We start from the raw sequence: 21,620 nt of genomic DNA on the forward strand, positions 1-21,620 counted from the left end.
CCCCCCCCTTTTTATTCTCTCTTCTTTTCCCTTATTCTCTTTTTTTTTATTGAATAATGTCTAAAGCAAAAAGTTTAGGTAGATACTGAATAAATTCAAAATTACATATTGACTTTGTCTAGTTGAATCTCTTCTCAAGATTCCTACTGTTAGAATAAAGAATGTTGCCAACACGACTGAAAAGTTACAAAAGATCATTCAAGATGGTAGACGCAATCTACACTTTATTAGTGGTAAATAACAACAAAGAGAGAAGCAATGAATTTAATGTTTAGATTTTGATATGACTATGTCTCGTCACTGGGTTCGCAATAAGGAAACAGATGCCTTAGAGCGTAACTCTTCTTCTCACGGTATTCCTGCTCGGTCTGGTTTATTGACGGATGAAGTAAGTTTTACTTGAAATTATGTATTTTATGCTTATCATATCAGTATAAAAAAGAAACAGCTAGAATTTACAACAAATATTATCCCATTGAGATTGATCAATCTATGACTCATGAAGAGAAAGTACCTTATATGATGCAATGGTGGGTAGAAGCACACGCTAGTTTAATTGCTCAAAAGATCTCTAAGCATGGTATGTGTGTATGCGTATGTGTGTGTGTGTGTGTTTTGTTGCTTATTTTTATTTTTATTTTTTTTTTTACATATAGACTTGGAAGAAATGGCAAGAAATGTCAAGATTGAATTAAGATCTGAACTAGAAAAAGTATTGATCAACTGTAGAGATACACAAGTACCTTTTCTTGTGTTTTCTGCTGGCATTGGTGATATCATTGAAGCTATTCTGAAGCAAGTGGACTTGTTCTATGACAATATGCACATTGTTTCCAACATGATGGTCTTTGATGAAAATGACATTTGTGTTGACTTCAAAGAGCCTCTTATTCATGTATTTAACAAGTCAGAATTTCAATTGGAAACTTCACCTTATCACAAATTGATCGAGAAGCGAGGCAATGTTGTCTTGATGGGTGATAGTCTGGGTGATCTTCAGATGAGTCAAGGCGTGGCTCATGAACTCTGCTTGAATATTGGTTTCTTGAACCATGATATTAAGGCCTTGGAATCTGCTTATATGGATGCCTTTGATGTTGTTATTGAAGGCGACGCTAATATGAAGCCAGTGATAGAAATCTTGAATTGTATAGAGTAATAGAAGACTTGTTTATTAATAGTATTAAAAAAAAAGAAAGAAAGAAAGAGAAAAATAAAGAGTAAATAGAGTAAATTACAAGATCAAACAACCCTTCTTCTTTCTAGGTCGCACAGGAGGAGACAAGACAGCTCGAATGGCTTCATCAAACACGTTTTTAAGACCCTTTTGAGTAAGTGCAGAACATTCAAGGTATTTAACAGCTCCAATATCTTTTGCCATTTGCACACCTTGAGGGTAAGAAATAGGTGCCATACGCTTTTGCTTCAATCTCTCAATTGTATCACGATCTTCACGTAAATCCAATTTGGTACCCACCAAAATAATAGGAATATTAGGTGCATGATGACTGATTTCAGGGTACCACTGAATAAATTGGCTTGTCAAAATAACAAATTTGATTTCGTAAAGGGACTTACCTTTGTGCGGACATTTTCGAATGATGGAGGGCTTACAAGTGAAAAGCAACTAAGAAAGACGTCCGTTTGAGGATAAGAAAGAGGACGAAGACGGTCATAATCTTCTTGACCTGCTGTATCCCATAAACCCAAATTAATGGGTTTACCATCAACCATAACATTAGCAGAATAGTTGTCAAATCTAATCAATCATTCAGATAAACTATACATAACATAGACACACATACATACACTGTAGGAATATATTCACCGGGGAAAGCATTTGTTGTGTATGAAATTAATAAACAAGTTTTACCAACAGCACTATAGACTGATGAGCACATCATCTTGTTCATCTTGGTTCTTACCCATCACCAACAACAACACATTTAATAGACTGCATTTTTTGTGGTATTTATAAAAACGCGCGCGTATTAAAATAAGAAAAGAGAAGGGAAAAGGGGCGAAAATAAAAATATATATATATAATAAAAAAAAAAAGTGCTTCATCCAATTCGTGTAACTTGTGTTACTACTTTATCTCCTTTCTTTCTCTCTTTTTTTATTTCTTTTTGAATAGACTATACTGAATAAAAGAAAAAAATACCTGAATAGAAAGCATAGTAAAAGAGATCAAAAAGAAGAACAAGAAAAGAGAGAGAGAGAGAGAGAGAGAGAGCAATCATGATAAAAGAACAAGAAGATCAATATCGGACTTTATTATGATTAGACTACAAAATTATCAAGACCTATACCACATAATTCAAAGGGTACTTGTATGTCTTGTCTAAAGGAAATACGTATCGATTTAAAAGGTTGTTGGTAAGGACATTTGAAATTGAATCCAATGCGATAATTCAATTGTGTATTTGGTGTCAATTCAATATCACAATCATTCCAGGAACCATACATCACATACTGAACTGTCACTCTAAACAGTTCATTTAATGGTAAAGTGAGTTCATTCGGCGTATAGAGTATCACTCTTCTTGCTTGTATATCACCTGTCATATATAAACCAAAATAATCGTCTTCAGTTGGATCTACATAGGGTGAATACACTTATGAAAACACATATCGACTTACTTTTCAATGTATTCCAACATGTCTCTGTATCTTGATCTACTGCTTTATAATAGGATTGGTAGATATAGTTGGTTGGTTTAGGCAAATTGGGCCAAGTATGCTGATAGACCTGTTCATAGTCAGACATGTTGGAAATAAAGCTTGAATTAAATAAGGGTTGTTCTATTGGCATTGCATGGATATTTGTGATAAACAAACAACGGTCATTAGCGCAGCTTGATCTAACATCTCTTTCTTCTACAGGCGGTGTTGCTTCAGTCTTGGTAAAGTAATGGTCTTGTTCACCCAAGAGACTATTGTTGTTTAGATTGGATTCTAATATAGACAATGCATGGTACTATTCACTTTGTTTAGTTTGTACAAATGTCTGAAAAACATTACCATATGATATTGTACAAACTTCCTATTGTTAACGCTGTCTAAATGTTTAAAACTGTCTCGACCAAAGGACAATAAAGGGTTGGATATTAAGTAAGGATATTGATTCAGCCAAATTGAAAAATAAATCTCAATAAATCTGAATTTAGATTCACCTTCCAAGCCATGTACACTCATTTGACTAAGAAAGGCCTGTACCTTTTGACGAGATACAAATGCACCATATCGCATGTCGGCATAGCCTGTATGAAGAGAAATGGCTAACAGGACAATGAATACTTTGTTGTTATCCATTGCTATTTACCTTGATTTTGAAATCGCCATGTCATATAGTCAATATAATTAGAAGGTCTTGAATTCACAACAAATTGATCTGGATAACGAAGTGAATGGGTATAGAGACTATCCAAGTATGTATTCAACCATAAATCATCTTGAAAATAACACATATCAAATGAAGCAACAGCACAAGCAGTAAATTTGCCTACGTTAAATAAGGAGGCGTCTGTTTGGATCACTTGAATTTGTATGTCTGTACCATTATAAAATGACTAACAAGTGTTAGACAGCGAAGAAATCTCATCCAAGTATACCTTGACATCCAATGGACTCTTGAATGAATTATAAATCAAGATTTCCTTGACAAAAGGATATTTCGCTAAATGTTGAACAGCATGAACAATGCCTTGTTGCCTCTTTTCCACTCGATTAATAATCGCTGTGATGGGCGGTAATCTTTGTTGATTTTGTTTCGAAAATGCACTGAGTGGGAATAGACTTTTTTGTGTCAGTGCGGGTTCATTTTCTAGTGTCTGAATATGCCAGGTAGGAGGGTCTACCTCCAAGTTAAATGAGTGAGTATGTTTCTGATCAGGCGACTTTTTGACCGAGTCAAGCTGAAACCAAGTAAAGAGTATTATTAAGCCAAAAACAATATAGATAAAGATTCTTTTTAATGCAAAGCCATCTTTTTTATTCATTGTTACAAGAAGAAGAAAAAAAAAAAGAAAAATAAATTTTTCAAGAAGGGGTTTGGACCAAAATAAGGTACTCGATACGATTGGTCGATCCCTTTCTTATTTGTTTGCTCCTATTTCAACACTACTCCTGTTTTACTGTTCGTTATTATTCATGTAGAAAGAAGAAGAGTTTATTGAATACCGGAGTGAAGAAAAACAACATGTCGTTTGCTTCTTTTCTTTTAATTGTCTTGTTTTTTATTTTCGAAACAATAAATTTAAAGTAGTACAAAATTATATGTGTCACTCTATACCGATGCTGACGAAGACCGAATTTGTAACACACTTTATTTCTGATCCTTGATTTTTGTCATGCAATTATGGCACTTGAACACCAAAGCATTGGAAAGACTGTATTTGTTCTTGGCATGAGGTCCTGCTCCTACGCCGTAATGATTCTTGTCGTTGGCCTTGAGTACAATTTGAAGTTCTGCTTCTGCTTTAGCGTATTCCTTGTCGAGTATAAGCATTTGTGCTTTTTCATATCGACTAAAATAATACACATAGTGATCTAAAACCACCTTATTGGCTTCATCAAATACTATTTGTAATGATTGTTCATGTATCTTGTGCATTTCTTGATCTTTTGTGATTTCATAAAGCATTCTAGCTGTAGAGGCTCGAAGGAAGTGAGCTAAACAAATATCGTCATAGTAGTAAGTATTTGCCTTATCGAGCTTATTCAGTTCAGTATCAATGCGCTTCAGATTGTTTTCCAAAACAGTCTTTGGAATAAAGCCAAACATAGTAAATGCGCTTAATATCTCGAGATCAGGCAACATGAGTCGATTGTGTTGTAGCGTAAACTTTCTTGCTTTTCGTGCAACAAATTTCTTGAAGCCATAAGTCACTCTCTTTTTAGGATTGAAATATACTTACTTCCATTGGAATTGATTTACCAGCAATCTTTTGTTTTTCACCTGTTATTTTTTCCATGCGTTCACTAACTTCTTCAAAATCTTTACCGAGCATATAGAGAGAAACAGCCTTAAGATAAGAATACACAGCCTTAGACCAATTACTTTCCTTTTGTAGTCCAGTATAGATATCAAATGCTTTTTGCCATTGTTGACGCATCATATAGATAGGACCTAATTCCCAAAAGCACATATGATGCAATTGCTTCCAGTCCTTTTGTGTCTCAATTGCCTTTTGATACTGCTCTTCTGCTTCATCCAACAATCGCTTACTCACCATCAACCGACCATTGAAATACAAAAAGAAGACACCTCGAGGATAATCCTTTAAACATCGATGCAACACAGATTCTGCAAAGGGACCATTGACTTTTGACAATGGAATCATTTGAGATAAGACAATGTGATAGCTAATCAATACCATATCACATAATGGTCGACGTAATCCATGCTGGTCTTCATCACGGCTAGCTGACTCGAGCACCTGAAGACCATGGTCTCGATCAGAAGAAAATCCGACAAACTCCGCAACTTTGATGACAGATGCTGGTAACATGGAAAGAATTAAGCTAAAGCAACCTACGCCTAGAGCAACACCTGATGTAAAATGTTCGTCTAATGGCTGGTCTGCTTCGTTCACATATTTTTCGAGTATCATGTACGTATTGTAACTGCTGCGAATATTTAAACTCTCTCGAAGAAAAGACATGACACTTTCATCGTGTAGAATACCCAGCAATGCCTTGAGTAAATAAGCTTCTGCATGAACTAATTCCTAATTGTATACGTTACATACTGATGTTTTTGTATGTGAGACTTACAGCATGTCTCTCTACAACGGTCATGGCTTTGATATCTTCTAGGCTTGTGCCTTTGACCCAATTGGTGACACTGTTGATCCAATGACTGTCCTTTTTTCGTTGCTGACTCGCTAATTCAATTGTATGCTTTAGCATGTTTAATGCCGTGACGATATCTTCTTCTTGAAAAGTCATGACACACTTGAGAAACAGAATGAATGAATGACCGAGAGCATAATACATGGATTGTTTGTAATATGGTCTCAGTACAGCCTCTGCTTCTGTAATACTCGAGTTAAGGAAATAATCTAATGCTCTTTTTACGTCTTTAATCTCGGCGTATAATTGTTCTTGGTTGGTAGCAACGTATAATTCATCATAGCTTGCATTCGGTGTGGCAGTAGGTGTATTTGGTGTTGATCTTGTTCCAAATGGATTACCAATTTTTGACAAAAGGCCTTTTGTCTCTACTTTTTTATTAAACGAAAGACTCTTGACTAGTTTTCCTTCCATTGTTAAAAAAAAATAAGAAAAAGAAAGAACAAAAAGAAAACCCGCTGTTGTAAGTGAAATGGAACATCTTTCGGCCCATTAAATAGCCGAGTTTTCTATTCTGTCAAATCTGACAATGAAATAAGCGCTTTCAAAAACAGAAAACAAGCTGCATTAGGATAATTGTAAACAAAAAGAGGTACTATAAAAAAGGAGGGATGCTTTCATCGTTTCAAATAAAGGTGTTTTCAATATAAATATGCCTTGAAAAAATTTCATTTTTCTTTCTTTTTTCATTTTCCTAAAATGACTTCGCAGAGTGGTACAGTTATTCATCTTGGCCCAAAAGAAACATATGAACGCTCTTATTCACCACTTGTTGACGAAAATGGTGCTCCTTTGTCGCCACCTCTATCGCCCAACCAAGAAGTGTGGCGACTCTCGATTCCTATGACAAAGAAACTGCCTGAAGAACCGATCATTGCTTATTGCTATCAGCCTTATTTACTGAAAGCATTACCACCTGTTCCTTACCCAAGTTGTACAAATAATTGCGAACGACAAACACCAACACCAGTTGCACAAGGACGACATCACGGTCGTAGCGTATCTCAGATGATAGTGATGCCATCACCTTCCGTGGAGGGTTATCATAACCGCCCACAGTCTTGTTCTTTACCCTCCGCAACACAAGAGCCCCCCACTACAACGTCTGTGCCACGGAAATTACCTGTATTTGGACCTGCTCCAGCTAACGATGAGGATTATCTTAGAACGTCTCCAGAATCAAAAGAACTACCGCCTCGTAAGTAACATTCAACTCATGAAACTATAGCTAATCCCCCACTTTTTATTAGAAAATAAATCTGCACGTCAAATTGTTGTGAAATCGATTGATGATGAGCACCGTGTCTGGATTACAGTAGACCCAAAAGAAACAGGAAAATCACTCGCCAAGAAAATATATACACTTGCTTCATTTAGAACACATAAAGTATTAGGGATCAAAACCGCTTCTGGACGACAAGTGATGTTGGATAAATCACCACTGTTTGAAAACTGGCAAGATATGGATGATTTTAATAATGGAGAAACATGGAGTATCACTTGGGGAACACGAAAAAGGTCGTTACTTGATAGGTTCCTTTCCAAACTCTTAAAGTTATAACATCTCATTTTTAATGTATTTAAAGTTTGGCTTTTTATGGGTACACACACACACACACACACACAAAAACGACTTTGATGGTTGTTTATATGCTTATTACATTTTAATAAATTAATAGACTTTTTTCTTTCTTCTTCTTCTTTCCTTTTTTTCCCCTCATTTAACATGCCTAATTCAGCTTCCATGTCAACCTATACTACAATGATGCGAGTCAATTCAACAGGACGACCTTATGCAAAAGTAAGCAACTAGATACACTACAATATACTGATAAAGATGTAGGACCTTTATGATCTATTTGCTGCCTTACTTATTCAACTGCCATTATCGGATCATCGCTCCTTATTTCGAACGTATCCTTCTACTTTCACGACAGACGAAGCAGTTGAATGTTTAGGAAATTTGGAATTCACCAATCTTGTTTCAACACCTAATCCCTTAGATGCCACTAAACCATTACTCACACGTACCACCACTACTTTTAGTATGTCTCGAGCCATGGCCAAAACATTAGGCCAGCACTTTATCAATGCGCGCCTCGTAGAGAATGCAACCGATCCGCAAAATCGTACTATGAAAGACCGCGGCATTTGGGTTCCGACACCCAAAGGCAAATTTGTGATTCAGGACTTTAGTCATCGTGCCCGTGTTTCTATCAAACATATGCAGCCCCATTTATCCCGCATTCATAGTTTTCATATTGTTCAGTTTGAACGATTGTTAGATGATGATCAAATCTCATTTTCTAGGCCAAATATCATGGACGCCTTCAAGACCATGATGGAATGGCTGCCTACAGATACTCTGATGATTGATGATATTGGCGGTAAATTTTTTTATCCTTGATTTCTATTTTTGACTTGTAATTTCAGGAGTAAACAACAACAATCTGATCGAATACAAAGATACGTTTTTTGGATATCAATGCTTTGAATGGATTAGTGAATACACAAGCGTTGTTTCAAAAGAAGAAGCTGAGATGATCGCGGCTGAATTTGTACAATATGGATGGATGCTTCAAGTACTAGATAAATCAGATAGAGAATTAAGCAAGAAAGACATGAGTGTGCTTTTTAAGGCAGGACGAAAGACACAGTATTATCTTACAGACAAAGGTCGCCAGATGATTGAATCCACAACCAACCTTCAAAGCTTTCTAAAGGGAGAAAGCAGTGAAGGAGGTATGGGCGCTCCTACTTTTCGATCAAGAACACAAAGCTCTGCCACCACAAGTAGCAGTAGCAGTAGTATAAGAACCAATCATAGTAATAGTAGTCATATTCACACTCAAAAACCACTTCCTTCCACTCCTTTTAAAACCAAAAAAGAAGAATATGCAAGCCGTTTGTTGCCTACAACAGCCGTGACTCCTTTAGCTGAATACGATGGTATTGTACCAAAGGCTCTTGTGACAAAACAGAATCCAGTACCTACTGAAGAAACACATGTTCAAGATGTTCAACTGACTGACCATACATTTGGCTTCTCTTCTGATTCAAATGATATTCATGCAGATACATATGAAGTCGAAAAGGAACTTGATAATCTAAAGATCCATGCTCCTGAATCACTAGAATCCAATCCTTCTTCTATTGCAGATCATTGTCATCCACATACTGTCTCACAGAACTCTCGTCTTCAAAGTGTACTAGAAGACCCATTGATTCGCATGTATTTTAGAGACTTTTTAAAGTCTTGCTTTTGTGAAGAAAATATCAATTTCTGGGTTGATTATACTGCTTTAATCAAAAAACTAGGCTATGTTGTAGAAGAAGACCAGCCTATGACAGCACAACACTTGCAAATACCTGATAGTTTGTGCAATACCTTATTGATTCATTGCTATGTCATTTACAATACTTATTTTTGCCCAGATCATGCACCGAACGAACTCAATATTGATCACGGTCTTCGCTATGATATTATACAGTACATGCAATCGACATTCACAAATACTTTTACAGATGATAGTGATGACGATGCACTTAAAAAATCAATGGCTGCTGATGCTTCAAATGTACCTTTTGGCTCTATCTCTGTCTCGTCTCATGGTCTCTTGTCTTCTACACAAAATGCACCTTTTGTCAGAAGAAAGAAGAAGAATGACAGCCCCATGAATAACAGCAATGGCTCCTTGTTTTTGACTATTAAAGAAGGCATTCGGGATAGTCCTCAAGTGTGTCTATTTAAATTGATGCAGCTGTATGATCAAGTCAATAATCACGTTTGTCGTACAATGGCTCAAGACAGTGTTCCTCGATTTATAAAGACACAGCGTTATCAAGATCTAATGAAATCTTATTATCAATCTTCTGTAGATAAAATCAAGGAAAGTGATGAAGAAAACGAAGATAGTGATGATTTATCCTTATGAAATATGCGTGTGTAAATAAACTTTGTAATCTTTTTGTGACACCAAAACTAGTTTAAAATTAAGTATTTCTTTTTTTCTTTTCTTTTTATTTTTAGGATGAACCCATTCTTTCCCAAGAAAATCAATACAAGACTACACTACTTCAAAATAAAAAAGTACTTGCCTGTAACAAATAGTGGTGTGATTTATCATTGTGGCGGCATATCTCATACAAGAGACGATACAGACGTCGAACTTGACTTTAGACAAGAAAGCAACTTTTTTTATCTTTCAGGCGTAGAATCATCAGCAGGATATCATATCTTGATTTCGACAGAGTCTGATGCAATCTATCTTGTTAGACCAACTATTTCACCAACAGAGCAATTATGGAAAGGGATTCCTCAGACAGATCAAGAATTATTAGATACATATGATGTAGATCATATCATTCAAGCAGACCAAATCACACAGCTCTTAAAGGACATTGACCCAACGATTATTTATACACTAAACACAACAGACACAAGTGCTATACCGCAGCCATTTAAGAAACAGTTGAATATTGCTGTCTTGAAAGCAGCTATTTATGAAGCGCGTCTAACAAAGTTTCCCTGGGAAATTTCTCTCTTGAGATACGCAGCTCATATCTCATCACATGCTCACATTGATCTAATGACTACGCTTGGAAACAAAACAAAATCAGATGTCTATGAAGCTGAACTAGAAGCCAAGTTTCGATGGGTGTGTTCAAGGAACGGATTACCGAGACAATGCTATATACCTATTATTGCTTCTGGCCCTCGTGCGGCCGTATTGCATTATACAGACAACAACAAGCGGATACCAATAGATGATCCTCATGCATTGGTACTGGTGGATGCTGGTGGCGAATATCGATGTTATGGAAGCGATGTCTCGAGAACATTTCCTGCAAGTGGCAAATTTTCTAAAGAAGCAAGCACCATTTACAATATTGTCTTGAAAGCACAAAATGCAAGTTGAGTTATTTACGCTATATTTATAACCAATAATGTGATATTAGGCAGTACTTGATTGTATCAAAGCAGGTGTGTTTTGGAAAGATATGCATCAATTGGTTGTACGAACCTTATGCCAAGGACTAAGACAGATTGGGATATTAGTGGGTGAAGAAGAAGAGTTGATCCGTTTGAATATTTATCGAGCCTTTTATTTTCATGGTAATTGTTTTGTATCATTGTATAGTATACTTAACCTGAATGCTATAGGAACGGGCCATTCTGTTGGCTTAGATTGCCATGACGTTGGAGGGTAATATAGCCAGTCTATAACAAATGCATACTAACACACCTTGAACAGAAAGGGCATTGGCATATTAAAAACAGGAGGCATAAAAGGGGGTATTTCTCTAGAGCATTTTGACAGACCACTAGAAGAAAACATGGTTGTCACAGTAGAACCGGGACTGTATTTTAACGATGTAAGCATTCAACTCTGGACTCAAAATCGCGAATATCAATCGTATTTCAATATGGACAAAATCAACCAATACCGAGTGGTAGGAGGTGTTCGTATTGAAGACACAATTGTCATTACACGTTCTGGTCATGATAATTTGACAATTGCACCTAAACAAGTCAGTGACATTGAGGCCATCATGCAGCAATAAAAAAAAAAAAGATTGATTCAATCGGCGCTTTCGTACCCTTGTTTCCTTTTCTCTTTTTCGATATTTTATTTTTGTTTTTCCTTAAAATGGCTTCTCGTTTCTTCAAGTCTATTGTTTCTGTACAGTCAAGAACAATTGTTTCTGTAGCTTTCAGACCTTCTTTTGTTGGTGCTTTATCTTCTCAAAAGCCTGTATTAGTCAACAGTCGTTCTTATGCAAAGAAAGCAAAGGATAACAAAAAGAAAAATGTAGAAGCTACCAACGCTAAACAAGAAGAGTTTGAACGTCAATTTGATGAAAAGCAAATTCAAGAACGTTTCGAGCATTCTATTTCTCAACTTAAAGAGCATTTGAGTTCGATGCGTATCGGTAGAGCAAATCCTTGTAAGTAAAGCAAGAATTTCTTTCAAAGTAGACTGATCCTGAACCTTGTATTATAGCCTTATTGGACAAAGTTCGTGTTCATATTGAGCACTCTCATTTTGCTTTGAAGGATCTCGCTCAAGTGACTGCAAGAGACCCTCAAACATTGATGGTTACTGTCCATGATTCTGATGTAAGTAAAAAAAAGGAAAAAAATGTCACTCAAATGATATGATAGTATACTTCAGCTGTGGACAAGAGTATCCGTGAAGCTGGATTGAATTTGAACCCTATTATTGACAATAAGGGAATCAAAGTGCCTATTCCCAAGTAAGTGTGTTGTTCATTAGTCTAGTCAAATTGATCCACACAATAGACCCTCTAAAGAATCTCGTGACAAGATGGCCAAACTTGTCAGCACTACAGGTGAACAAACCAAGAGTAAAATTAGATCTATTAGACAAGATGGTATGAAGCAGTTAAAGCATGATTCAAAGCATCAGTCTGCTGATGAGATCAACAAATTGACAAAGACTGTAAGTAAAGTAATATATAAACAGTGTATCTTACTTGTAACATAGGTTCAAAATTTAACAGACAAATACAACAAGACAATAGATGAGCTTTTGAAAACAAAGATCAAAGAAGTTCAATCTTGAATAAAATAAAAGCACTGTGTGTAACACAATTGACTTGACTCAAAAGCTTAAATAGAACGTGCCCTTATCGATCCGATTACTTGTATGCCATTGTGAAGTGTCACACAAACAAACAAACAAAAATGAAAGTAAAAAAAAAACGCCTTTGCTCCTTTTTTCTTGCTTTATCCTTTTTTTTTCTTGTTATTCTTTATCTTTCAATGACTGTTCCTTTGAATCCTATACAAAAATTCGAATCAACATCTGCTGAGAATGCAGATAGACAACACTCTCATACACTTTCTACTTTGGTATGTACAAGCATGTTGAAAGAATATGTATTTATCGCGCCATAGGACTTCCAAGGTGCTAGCTCTGCTGCTGCTGCCAAGGCCATGAAGGCTGAACTTGCCAATATGGCCAATCTCATTCCAGACCAAGAAGAACGCAAGGTATAGAAATGCATAAAATACAATACTAATCTTGCTAGGCATTTGACCAAGATATGGAAGGATTTTACATGTTGTTTACTCGTTTCTTAAATGAAAAGTCCAAAGGAACAAAAATGTAAGGACGCGAAGAAACAAATAAAATATATATTCTGACTTTGATATTTAATTAGAGACTGGGAGAAAATCCAATCCCCATCCGCCGAACAAATTGTTCCCTATGCGGATTTACCAGTGGAATCATCCGCTTCAGGCCTTACTAAACTGGCTGTTCTCAAATTGAATGGTGGGTTAGGAACCACCATGGGCTGTGTTGGTCCCAAGTCTGTGATTGAAGTGCGCGACAATATGACCTTTTTAGATCTTAGTGTTCGTCAAATTGAAGTAAGTCAACAATACAAAAAAAAAAAACTAACTCATATAGTATTTAAACAAAAAACACAATGTCAGTGTACCTTTTATTCTCATGAACTCTTTTAACACAGATGAAGATACAAAGCGCATTGTTCAAAAATACGCCACGCATAATGTTGATATTATCACTTTCAATCAAAGCCGCCATCCTCGGATAAAAAAAGAAGCCCTTTTGCCCATGCCAAGAACACCTAATTCTCCTATTGAACAATGGTAAATTATAACAAAAAAGCAAACAAAAAAGTATTTAACTGTTTGTTTGGACAAAGGTATCCTCCAGGCCATGGTGACATTTATGAATCACTCTATAATTCTGGTCTATTAGATCAATTGTTAGCACAAGGAAAAGAATATCTTTTTGTATCTAATGTGGATAACTTGGGTGCTACTGTAGACATTAACATCTTGCACCATATGGCTCAGACTGATGCTGAATTCATCATGGAAGTGACTGATAAGACAAAGGCAGATATCAAAGGTGGTACTTTAATTGACTACAATGGAAAAATCCGTTTGCTTGAAATTGCTCAAGTACCTGATGAGCATGTAGAGGACTTCAAATCGATCAAGAAATTCAAGATTTTCAACACAAATAATCTTTGGATTAATCTCAAAGCAGTGAAACGAGTCATGGAAGAAGGCGGCATGGATTTGGAAATTATCGTCAACAGCAAGACAACCGATAGCGGAGAAAAAGTCATTCAGCTTGAAACAGCTGTGGGTGCTGGTATTAAACATTTCAAAAACGCGCATGGTATCAATGTCCCCAGATCAAGATTCTTGCCTGTAAAATCCACTTCCGACTTGTTTTTGGTCACCTCTGACTTGTATTCACTTGTTCATGGTGAATTGGTGATGAATCCTAAGCGTATGTTCAATACTGTGCCTTTTATTAAGTTGGGTGAAGATTTCAAGAAAGTACAAGCTTTTCTCAATCGCTTCAAATCCATTCCTCACATTCTGGAATTGGATCATCTGACTGTCACAGGAGATGTTACATTTGGAAGCAATGTAGAACTTCGTGGAACTGTCATTATTGTAGCTAATCGTAACGAAAGAATTGATGTTCCTTCAGGTTCTATCTTGGAAAATAAGGTTGTCTCTGGTAACTTGCGTATTCTTGATCATTAATGTTTATTTCTTAAATAATTATGATATGATAATAAAATAAAGTTCGAGTTCGAGTTCGAGTTCGAACAAAGGTCTAATTTATGCAAAATAATTGATTGGTCGAGTTTAATGGAAAACAATTTTTATTTAAGTACACATCAATAAAGTTCCAAAGTATATTTGTAAATACGTTATATTTTTCTATTTAAAACATACAAGGGTTTCTATTGCATCATTAGCACATCCAATCTACATATTTGAAGCTAACTCTACTCGAAAATAACGTTTGATGGCGTGAATAATCAGTATTTATCGTCTAATAAGCAATTGGAGATTTATATAAAATGGCAACAGAAAGAAACGATATTGAAAAAGCAATACAATCAAAAACAAAATCACTGTTTTAGACGCTTGTTTCGCTATAAAGTATATAAAAGACATGGATTCTAGATGATCCTCTTTTTTTTTCTTTTTTTCTTTTAGTTTTCAATATTTACATTTTCCTAATACAAAATGAGACCCGTAAATGATATCTTTGGATGCAACAGAGGTTCACCACCCAATTTTAGAGCAGATATCAAGGCAGCTCTCGGTGAACTTGTTGGTATGGCCATCTTTCTCTTTTTAGCTTTATCTGGTGTTCAAGGTGGTTTGGAAGCACCTAACTCTGATCCCTCTGGCCAAGGACCTAATCCTACGTAAGTATTTTTTTTATGATCTATTAATTACTAACTCTTCTGTAAATATCAAGCCAAATTTTGATTATTGCCTTCAGTTTCGGTGTAGGTATTGCAGTTGCTTTGTTCATTTGCGGTGCTGTTTCTGGTGGTATTCTCAACCCTGCTGTCTTATTAAGTTTGATGATCACAGGCAACATCAACTGGCTTCGTGGTATTCTGTTTTTTATTGCTGAAATGGCTGGTGGTATCCTGGGCGCCTATTTTTCGAATTTTGTCACAGCTAATCAACTTCAGGGTGTCAATTTGCTTAGCCCAGGTTTCAACTATGCTCAAGGCTTTTTCGCTGAATGCTTGTTGACCATGACCCTCTGTTTGACTGTCTTGTTTATTATTGTAGACAAGCACTTATTGGCTGATTTCGCTCCCTTTGTCGTCGGTAGCTCTGTCTTTATTTGCCACATTATAGGTGCTCCTATTGATGGTACTTCCATTAATCCTGCTCGTTCTTTTGCTGCCTCTGTAGTTACTGGCAAATGGACCAATCAATGGATCTTTTGGTTCGGTCCCCTAACTGGTGGCATCTTTGCTGTTCTGATCTATTTAGGTGTCAAGGTTTTGACGGAAGAATCTCAAGAAAAGGCCTTGTTACAACAAGCACAAAACCAAGCTATTTTAGAAAACACAAAGACAGCCCCCACAAACCCCAATAGTATTGCTCCCAACCCAAATTACAATAATATTTCTAACAATGCTGATAATTTTCATAATATTAATAATGTTTAATAATTTCTGATACATAATAAAGTTCAATAATTCACCAGAGAAACTTGTGATTCGCTAAAAATAAGACAATAATTTAGAACATTGAAGCATGAAATGTCATGATTTGATTGGAAAAATATTCCCTTGTAGCTAGCAATTCATACTATTATGATTTGAATATTTCAATATAGCTAAATTTTGATAAAAGCTATTAGCTTTTTATTGTTTTTCTCGAGCATTTTAAAGAATTTTTCTATATAACACCATGAGAAGTTTCAAATGGTCATTTAGTCCTACAGAACCCTTATAATTTTCTTGATTTTCAAATTTTGGTTGAACAGCTAGAAACAGGAGTTGCTGCTATACATATTGAATGTAAGAAGAACACATAAAATGTTAGTTAGGAATACAAATTACATATAGTAGGAGTTTATCCTGTGTTATAGCAACGGTTTTTATGATGAGAAAACCTTTGTCTAAGAAAGGGACTTTTCATGTCTTTACAATCAAAAAAGCATGTTTCACCTTATTTCATTCATTTCAAAAAGTAAAGTAATAGTCTTTCATTTCATTTTTCAAGAAAGTCACTCACACGAGCAGCCATATGAATATAGCTGGGTTGTACTCCCACTCCCTTCCTTAACGCCTTTTTAGGTCTATGATACACTGGGGTAATTATCAAATTTCTAGAGGAAGTCCTCAGCAACTTTGAGCAAACATCCGTCAAATCGTCAAAGACCAACGCCTATATACTCACCAGCTTGCTCTCGAGGCAGTAAGACACGAAAGTATAATCAACGACTATGACAGGCCAAGGACAATCAGAAACAAACGTTGAGAGCTATGGAGAGCAAACCGCATTAGACAAAGCCAGACGAGTAGAAAACAGATCCTAGACAAGACAGAGATATTACTATAGACGTTCTTGAAATAAGCATAGCATTTGCTAGAAAGTGAACAATAAAAAGAGACAACAAAATACAACCGTACTAGCTATTAGCCAGTACAGCTGTTACCGTGGTCACATTTATCCCGCTGTTACCTAATGATAACTAGTACATCCTCTACATGTGGCTGCTTAAAGCAAAAGTAAAGGAAGTAAAGAAACAAAAAAGCTTGCTGCGTATCTTTTCATGGAGCTTCTTTTCCCTTCTTATTTCTTTTGATAGGGATCATCTTATAGAGAGAGAAAAAAGCAAGCGCCCGATCCTGTGCTACATTGCAAACCTGTTTATTTACATTGACATTTAAAAGTTAGACCATTGTGATTATGTATGTTAAGAGAATAGAAATAACAACCATTTATTTATTTGTTGTGGTTTTATTTGATTTTAAGGAAGAGATTTGAAGAGAAGTCGCCAAGTAAAAAGAAGGAAGTGAAGGCAGAAATAGAACTCTAAAAGTAAAGCCATAGAAAGAGAGCCTTGATGAACCAGGAAACAAGTAACTAGAATGATGATTAAAAAAAAAAGCTTTCAAGCATATATAACTTACCAAAAGACCAAAGCCATCATGCTACCCTCTAATGTGCTGATTTTCATAGCCCACGCGGCTCTGCGTAGTTCAGAGCCGAATGAACCGGCCCAAACTGGCCCTGCGTAGTTCAGGGCCAAATGGATGCCATCGCCGACAAGAAGAGGGCATTTGGAACATCACTGTACGGAAACAAGTGGTTCCCTATAAGAGAGTCAGTAAACGTGTCTTTTAGAATAATTATCTTACCTCCTTGATGGATGAGAAGAGGCTAGTAGATTTGCATACGAGGCCAAGAGAGTAGAAGAGTAAAGTAAGGTAGAGTAGGTCTTGTAGTAGAGCAAAAGTGGTCTTGAGGCCTTAAGGTAGCGTAGCTTTTGATTGAAAGAGTAGAGTAGATGATAAGTAAAAGGAAGAAAGGAAAGAAAAAAGACAAGGCTGCGCCATTTCTTTTTTATAGACGTTCTTTGCTCTTTTATACTTTCAAGCAAGCCATGTGAAAGAGATGAAGATAATCGCCTTATTTCTAAATCTGACACTATTGACTGCATGAGCCAATTAACAAGAAAAAAAATAAAAAAAATAAAAAAAATAAAAAAATAAAAAAAATAAAAAAAATAAAAAAAATAAAAAAAAATAAAAAAAAATAAAAAAAATAAAAAAAAATAAAAAAAAATAAAAAAAAATAAAAAAAATAAAAAAAATAAAAAAAAATAAAAAAAAATAAAAAAAAATAAAAAAAAATAAAAAAAAATAAAAAAAATAAAAAAAATAAAAGGAGGGGAAGAGAACATAGTCATACTGACGTCATTATTTATGCTGATAAAATACAACTCATGTATTTCATCTATGCTTCTATACATCTTGTTCTTGCTCTTTAAAAAGATGCACATGCATAGCGATCTATTCCTTTATTATGTGTGAAGATGGAAGAAAAGAAATAGTCTTTAAGAGGACATTGCTTGTTGTAAAGAAATAGACAACACCATGTGTAACACTGTTTAACTGCATAATACAAAACAAAACAAAACAATAAAAAACAATAAAAAACAATAAAAAACAATAAAAAACAATAAAAAACAATAAAAAACAATAAAAAACAATAAAAAACACCCTTGTTGCTGCCTAACCTAAGAAAAGTACACATTTAACCAGTTATTATTTGCTTTTTGATAAACAAAAAGATAGTAATAGGAAAGCAAAGAAGAAAAGACAAAGTAGCACCCAAAGCAAGGTTTTGTTACATGCGTACAAAAAAAGCATTTTTTTCTTGTCATTTCATCTTTTGAGGGCCAAACATATCAAAGCGAGAAAGCTCGATAATTTCAGAAGAATTTTCGAATGAAAAAAAAAGGGAAGTGCTTAAAATATGATTCAGAAGTGAAAAAGACAAGGGCTCACGCATACCTTCTTGTTTTTCCTAGACATATAAAGGTATTAAAAAGCCTGTTTATACATGCATAAATACTCTAGATATGTATAAATCATGTCTGATAATATATGGGGTATCTTTGGAGTTGGTCTGGGCCAAAAAAAGCGACTTGTGAAAAATGGTCAAAAATCTCCCAAAGCTTTTTTTTTTTTTTTTTTTTTTTTTTGTAGGGGAACTATGTTCTTGTTTTATTTAAAGTCCTAAAGATGTCATAATGAGTGATAATTAAGACTGGAGGGATATGATGTGCAATAAGAAAGAGAGAGGAAATGTGCATAAGTTTAACTAGTAAGGAAAGTGATTTCAGTCAAAAAGTATTAGTTCTTGTTCATTGGGTTGTTTAGTCAGCAGGCGTTTGATTATGGAGAGTACAGCAGAAAAGGTGAAGGGTATGGAATCAAAAACCAAACGCCAATGGCTGGACCATAGACCTTCCAATGTGCTAGCGCAGATTTGTTGTGTGGATAGGGCTGGGAATGCAGAATAACTGGAGCGACTGATGGTGGTACGGAGATTGAGGAGTTGTCGTAAGAGAAGGATCGATATATGTGGAGAGGATGTGACACCAGATTCTGTAATTGACTGGACAAAGAAAGTTGAAATGGTCAAGTGTGTCAATGGTGTTGCGACGGAAGTAAGGACAGTGAATGCATTGAGGGCTAGTGATGAGCTTCGGTAATTTTTGGTGTAGGTAGAAGCGAGTGTTGATGTTTTTGTGTAGGAAGTGGAATCAGATGTTGCGGGAGCGATGTGTCATTTGAAGTGACCAAAAGGCTTTCCAATTAGGGGCAATGTCAAAAGGTGAGGCGGGTGTAGGAATGTGTTGAGGAAGTAAGGCTTTATAACCAGAAATAGTGGGAGGTGCAGGTTTGAAAACTAATGGCGAGGAGACAGATTGAAAGTATGTAAGTTTTGTGACATAGGATTGCAGGCAAAAAGGATGAAGGATATTGTAGGTGTTAAGGGGAGGTGTAATCATAGTAGATTCAAGGTGAGCGAGGACAAATGGTTTGAGAAATAGTTTTTATTTGTAGATATGTTTGAAAATTTAAAGGAGGATACGACGGTGTTGAGTCAATGTATTGCATGTGCGGTATTTTATGGATAGAGATTGAGTATCATGGATAAATAGATTGTGACCAATGAGGCGGGAGAGATCAATCTCCCAAAACCAAAGGGTGCTACTCACAAAAAACTTCAAGCTGACAATTCTCTGAGCTTCTTTTTGACGCTACAAGACGAAAATTAAAGCTAAAGGCAAGCTTAAATACTGAAACTGTGAGTCAAATGCTGCAGTTTCCAATGAAAGTGCTTACTTGCTAATTTTATAATAGAAATGGTATGATAAGAGCGAAAAACCTTGTAAACGCTTCGAGTATTTACTCAATATTTTAGCAGAAGAGTCGTTGCTTTCTCTGAATCAGTAGATTTAAAAACATATACCTGCAACTTTTGTCACTACACTAAAGCCAAAAAACTGCGTCTTTATGGAGTTCCAAGCAAAAGCTCAATTTTGGATGCGGCGGGAAGAGAAACTGGAGCTGCTCTATTTCAATCTCTGCTACACAGGCATTAGAAGAGCTCTTGGAGATGGAAAAAAAAAAAGTTCATCAAAAAATCTCTAATTGTCAGATTAGCCCAAAGTAGGTCTGAGCTAACCAACGTGAGTTGAAGAAGTGTCTAGGTACTCGCAAGAAACAGAAAGCGAGTTCAATAAGATGAGAAAGTCGATTCTACTTGAACATCACCTTCAAATCTGCATCCAAAGCTCGTTGCGCACTGTAATTAATAGAAAAGAAGCCCATCTCAATATATATCTAGTATTGAGTAGGTATTTAGCTCTAAGCCACTCAATGTGCAAAGTATGAATTGCCATATCCTTACAACTTCAATGTGGTTACTGACTTTCCTGTAGTAAAAGATACACCCAACTCAAAAGTTATATTGTCATTTGCATGCTTTAATAAAATCAATGGTATGTTGCCTTGAGAAAAACGTCGATTATCAATGTACATGTATGCATCTAACTCAGAGTATTTTCTCTTGTTACTAAATTACTTTATTGACTATCAAATTTATTGAGATATATATATGTATATCTACAAGATTCACAACCACGACATCTGATATACTATGAAGATGCAAATCTAATATGTATAGCATATTCAGTATCAGAACAAAACTATCTTGAATACAAAGTTTTAGGACTAGAAGCCACTCAAGGCCCGTTACCCATTATTAAAAGCCATTTAATGGCAAGGAGTAGCAAGGAATAACAAAATGATAGAAAAAAATGTATATGTTTTAAATTTCTAAGATTAATTTTCTCCTTAGCGTAATGGACATAAAAAACAATTTTTATCAAGATATAAAAAATTTATATTCATTTTCTTCATTTTTTATTTATTTAATCTAATTCTTTTAAAATCAAAGACACTACAGCGTAAGCGATAGAAGAAAATTTCGATCAAAAGTATAAGAATTCTTCACTCAAATATGGAAGAAAAATGCAATTGCTTACACTGTGATGAGATTGTATTTTTAGCCTAGAAGTAATCGTTTTTCAGAAATGTTTCCCTGTTGATACAGATAGCATACTTGCGCATTGATATTGATTTTGTCGATTTTATACTTGAAATTTGTTAATGTATTAATTGTATAGAAAGATCTTTTGGATACATAGCCCAATGTGGCCTTCGACTGTTCAGACTCGATCAGTTTATAAAAATGAATGGCTTTACTAAGCTAAAAAAAACACCCTTGAGAGAATAGGGGCAAAAAAGGAATGGAGAGAAGAGCGTTGATCTAATGGTGTGTCTGGGCGTGAATTTGTAACCAGAGAAGAAATAGAAACATTTGGTTGGATGTTGGAAGAAAT

The 21,620-nt window shown here is 35.5% G+C and overlaps 13 protein-coding genes across 13 annotated transcripts; 7 read left to right on the plus strand and 6 right to left on the minus strand.

Moving 5' to 3' along the window:
- Positions 1 to 39: 39 nt before the first annotated feature.
- Positions 40 to 1,244, plus strand: B0P05DRAFT_562650 (pyrimidine 5'-nucleotidase). Its single transcript, XM_051580620.1, has 4 exons — positions 40 to 78; positions 123 to 388; positions 433 to 580; positions 657 to 1,244. Exons 2-4 carry the CDS (start codon positions 284 to 286, stop codon positions 1,157 to 1,159), a joined length of 756 nt encoding a protein of 251 aa, XP_051430007.1. The 5' UTR covers positions 40 to 78; positions 123 to 283; the 3' UTR covers positions 1,160 to 1,244.
- On the minus strand, positions 1,197 to 2,275 carry B0P05DRAFT_314874 (rac protein). Its single transcript, XM_051573515.1, has 4 exons — positions 1,926 to 2,275; positions 1,810 to 1,881; positions 1,579 to 1,759; positions 1,197 to 1,525 (listed from the first exon to the last, which is right to left on the minus strand). Exons 1-4 carry the CDS (start codon positions 1,958 to 1,960, stop codon positions 1,235 to 1,237), a joined length of 579 nt encoding a protein of 192 aa, XP_051430008.1. The 5' UTR covers positions 1,961 to 2,275; the 3' UTR covers positions 1,197 to 1,234.
- B0P05DRAFT_562657 (uncharacterized protein) lies at positions 2,147 to 4,002 on the minus strand (the record flags this gene model as incomplete). The annotated part of the gene is made up of 4 exons (XM_051580621.1): positions 2,147 to 2,980; positions 3,025 to 3,281; positions 3,326 to 3,572; positions 3,615 to 4,002. Coding segments are annotated over 4 exons (1,282 nt in total), but the record flags the coding sequence as incomplete, so codon positions are not given.
- A 154-nt stretch (positions 4,003 to 4,156) lies between these two features.
- On the minus strand, positions 4,157 to 6,448 carry B0P05DRAFT_518625 (uncharacterized protein). The gene is made up of 3 exons (XM_051575726.1): positions 5,779 to 6,448; positions 4,920 to 5,732; positions 4,157 to 4,873 (listed from the first exon to the last, which is right to left on the minus strand). Exons 1-3 carry the CDS (start codon positions 6,268 to 6,270, stop codon positions 4,328 to 4,330), a joined length of 1,851 nt encoding a protein of 616 aa, XP_051430010.1. The 5' UTR covers positions 6,271 to 6,448; the 3' UTR covers positions 4,157 to 4,327.
- On the plus strand, positions 6,435 to 7,537 carry B0P05DRAFT_562660 (uncharacterized protein). Its single transcript, XM_051580622.1, has 2 exons — positions 6,435 to 7,054; positions 7,107 to 7,537. The coding sequence occupies exons 1-2, from the start codon at positions 6,556 to 6,558 to the stop codon at positions 7,415 to 7,417; spliced, it is 810 nt and encodes a 269-aa protein (XP_051430011.1). The 5' UTR covers positions 6,435 to 6,555; the 3' UTR covers positions 7,418 to 7,537.
- Positions 7,538 to 7,562: 25 nt separating this feature from the next.
- B0P05DRAFT_562663 (uncharacterized protein) lies at positions 7,563 to 9,831 on the plus strand. The gene is made up of 3 exons (XM_051580623.1): positions 7,563 to 7,657; positions 7,700 to 8,243; positions 8,290 to 9,831. Exons 1-3 carry the CDS (start codon positions 7,583 to 7,585, stop codon positions 9,789 to 9,791), a joined length of 2,121 nt encoding a protein of 706 aa, XP_051430012.1. The 5' UTR covers positions 7,563 to 7,582; the 3' UTR covers positions 9,792 to 9,831.
- A 56-nt stretch (positions 9,832 to 9,887) lies between these two features.
- On the plus strand, positions 9,888 to 11,421 carry B0P05DRAFT_591898 (peptidase M24, structural domain-containing protein; the record flags this gene model as incomplete). Its single annotated transcript, XM_051582948.1, has 4 exons — positions 9,888 to 10,770; positions 10,820 to 10,972; positions 11,021 to 11,063; positions 11,112 to 11,421. 4 exons carry the CDS (start codon positions 9,888 to 9,890, stop codon positions 11,419 to 11,421), a joined length of 1,389 nt encoding a protein of 462 aa, XP_051430013.1.
- Positions 11,234 to 12,892, plus strand: B0P05DRAFT_315072 (ribosome recycling factor-domain-containing protein). Its single transcript, XM_051573516.1, has 6 exons — positions 11,234 to 11,805; positions 11,862 to 11,977; positions 12,023 to 12,114; positions 12,161 to 12,320; positions 12,366 to 12,733; positions 12,779 to 12,892. Exons 1-5 carry the CDS (start codon positions 11,508 to 11,510, stop codon positions 12,441 to 12,443), a joined length of 744 nt encoding a protein of 247 aa, XP_051430014.1. The 5' UTR covers positions 11,234 to 11,507; the 3' UTR covers positions 12,444 to 12,733; positions 12,779 to 12,892.
- On the plus strand, positions 12,589 to 14,514 carry B0P05DRAFT_562671 (UTP--glucose-1-phosphate uridylyltransferase family). The gene is made up of 6 exons (XM_051580624.1): positions 12,589 to 12,733; positions 12,779 to 12,874; positions 12,913 to 12,989; positions 13,045 to 13,255; positions 13,296 to 13,498; positions 13,555 to 14,514. Exons 1-6 carry the CDS (start codon positions 12,644 to 12,646, stop codon positions 14,414 to 14,416), a joined length of 1,539 nt encoding a protein of 512 aa, XP_051430015.1. The 5' UTR covers positions 12,589 to 12,643; the 3' UTR covers positions 14,417 to 14,514.
- Positions 14,515 to 14,585: 71 nt separating this feature from the next.
- B0P05DRAFT_562675 (aquaporin-like protein) lies at positions 14,586 to 15,901 on the plus strand. Its single transcript, XM_051580625.1, has 2 exons — positions 14,586 to 15,093; positions 15,147 to 15,901. The coding sequence occupies exons 1-2, from the start codon at positions 14,909 to 14,911 to the stop codon at positions 15,856 to 15,858; spliced, it is 897 nt and encodes a 298-aa protein (XP_051430016.1). The 5' UTR covers positions 14,586 to 14,908; the 3' UTR covers positions 15,859 to 15,901.
- A 1,563-nt stretch (positions 15,902 to 17,464) lies between these two features.
- Positions 17,465 to 17,780, minus strand: B0P05DRAFT_562683 (uncharacterized protein; the record flags this gene model as incomplete). Its single annotated transcript, XM_051580626.1, has 2 exons — positions 17,465 to 17,514; positions 17,560 to 17,780. Coding segments are annotated over 2 exons (246 nt in total), but the record flags the coding sequence as incomplete, so codon positions are not given.
- A 1,346-nt stretch (positions 17,781 to 19,126) lies between these two features.
- Positions 19,127 to 19,472, minus strand: B0P05DRAFT_456682 (uncharacterized protein; the record flags this gene model as incomplete). Its single annotated transcript, XM_051573951.1, has 2 exons — positions 19,127 to 19,229; positions 19,252 to 19,472. Coding segments are annotated over 2 exons (324 nt in total), but the record flags the coding sequence as incomplete, so codon positions are not given.
- B0P05DRAFT_499680 (uncharacterized protein) lies at positions 19,127 to 19,739 on the minus strand. Its single transcript, XM_051575422.1, has 2 exons — positions 19,252 to 19,739; positions 19,127 to 19,229 (listed from the first exon to the last, which is right to left on the minus strand). The coding sequence occupies exon 1, from the start codon at positions 19,719 to 19,721 to the stop codon at positions 19,473 to 19,475; it is 249 nt and encodes an 82-aa protein (XP_051430019.1). The 5' UTR covers positions 19,722 to 19,739; the 3' UTR covers positions 19,127 to 19,229; positions 19,252 to 19,472.
- Between the last annotated feature and the right edge of the window lie 1,881 nt (positions 19,740 to 21,620).

Source organism: Gilbertella persicaria, assembly GCF_025201335.1.
Source record: "Gilbertella persicaria strain CBS 190.32 chromosome Unknown B0P05scaffold_65, whole genome shotgun sequence".
Taxonomy (NCBI): Eukaryota; Fungi; Mucoromycota; class Mucoromycetes; order Mucorales; family Choanephoraceae; genus Gilbertella; species Gilbertella persicaria.

Coding starts and splice junctions, on each gene's coding strand:
- B0P05DRAFT_562650 (XM_051580620.1), top strand. CDS start 284: ATGACTATGTCTCGTCACTGGGTTCGCAATAAGGAAACAGATGCCTTA. Junction 389..432: donor CTGGTTTATTGACGGATGAA/GTAAGTTTTACT, acceptor TTATCATATCAG/TATAAAAAAGAAACAGCTAG. Junction 581..656: donor TCAAAAGATCTCTAAGCATG/GTATGTGTGTAT, acceptor TTTTACATATAG/ACTTGGAAGAAATGGCAAGA.
- B0P05DRAFT_314874 (XM_051573515.1), bottom strand. CDS start 1,960: ATGCAGTCTATTAAATGTGTTGTTGTTGGTGATGG. Junction 1,760..1,809: donor GGTGAATATATTCCTACAGT/GTATGTATGTGT, acceptor ATGATTGATTAG/ATTTGACAACTATTCTGCTA. Junction 1,526..1,578: donor TCGAAAATGTCCGCACAAAG/GTAAGTCCCTTT, acceptor CAATTTATTCAG/TGGTACCCTGAAATCAGTCA.
- B0P05DRAFT_518625 (XM_051575726.1), bottom strand. CDS start 6,270: ATGGAAGGAAAACTAGTCAAGAGTCTTTCGTTTAATAAAAAAGTAGAG. Junction 5,733..5,778: donor CCGTTGTAGAGAGACATGCT/GTAAGTCTCACA, acceptor GTATACAATTAG/GAATTAGTTCATGCAGAAGC. Junction 4,874..4,919: donor GTAAATCAATTCCAATGGAA/GTAAGTATATTT, acceptor TATGGCTTCAAG/AAATTTGTTGCACGAAAAGC.
- B0P05DRAFT_562660 (XM_051580622.1), top strand. CDS start 6,556: ATGACTTCGCAGAGTGGTACAGTTATTCATCTTGGCCCAAAAGAAACA. Junction 7,055..7,106: donor ATCAAAAGAACTACCGCCTC/GTAAGTAACATT, acceptor ACTTTTTATTAG/AAAATAAATCTGCACGTCAA.
- B0P05DRAFT_562663 (XM_051580623.1), top strand. CDS start 7,583: ATGCCTAATTCAGCTTCCATGTCAACCTATACTACAATGATGCGAGTC. Junction 7,658..7,699: donor CAGGACGACCTTATGCAAAA/GTAAGCAACTAG, acceptor ATAAAGATGTAG/GACCTTTATGATCTATTTGC. Junction 8,244..8,289: donor GATGATTGATGATATTGGCG/GTAAATTTTTTT, acceptor TTGTAATTTCAG/GAGTAAACAACAACAATCTG.
- B0P05DRAFT_315072 (XM_051573516.1), top strand. CDS start 11,508: ATGGCTTCTCGTTTCTTCAAGTCTATTGTTTCTGTACAGTCAAGAACA. Junction 11,806..11,861: donor TATCGGTAGAGCAAATCCTT/GTAAGTAAAGCA, acceptor CTTGTATTATAG/CCTTATTGGACAAAGTTCGT. Junction 11,978..12,022: donor TTACTGTCCATGATTCTGAT/GTAAGTAAAAAA, acceptor ATGATATGATAG/TATACTTCAGCTGTGGACAA.
- B0P05DRAFT_562671 (XM_051580624.1), top strand. CDS start 12,644: ATGACTGTTCCTTTGAATCCTATACAAAAATTCGAATCAACATCTGCT. Junction 12,875..12,912: donor CAGACCAAGAAGAACGCAAG/GTATAGAAATGC, acceptor TAATCTTGCTAG/GCATTTGACCAAGATATGGA. Junction 13,499..13,554: donor AATTCTCCTATTGAACAATG/GTAAATTATAAC, acceptor GTTTGGACAAAG/GTATCCTCCAGGCCATGGTG.
- B0P05DRAFT_562675 (XM_051580625.1), top strand. CDS start 14,909: ATGAGACCCGTAAATGATATCTTTGGATGCAACAGAGGTTCACCACCC. Junction 15,094..15,146: donor GGCCAAGGACCTAATCCTAC/GTAAGTATTTTT, acceptor GTAAATATCAAG/CCAAATTTTGATTATTGCCT.
- B0P05DRAFT_499680 (XM_051575422.1), bottom strand. CDS start 19,721: ATGATTACACCTCCCCTTAACACCTACAATATCCTTCATCCTTTTTGC.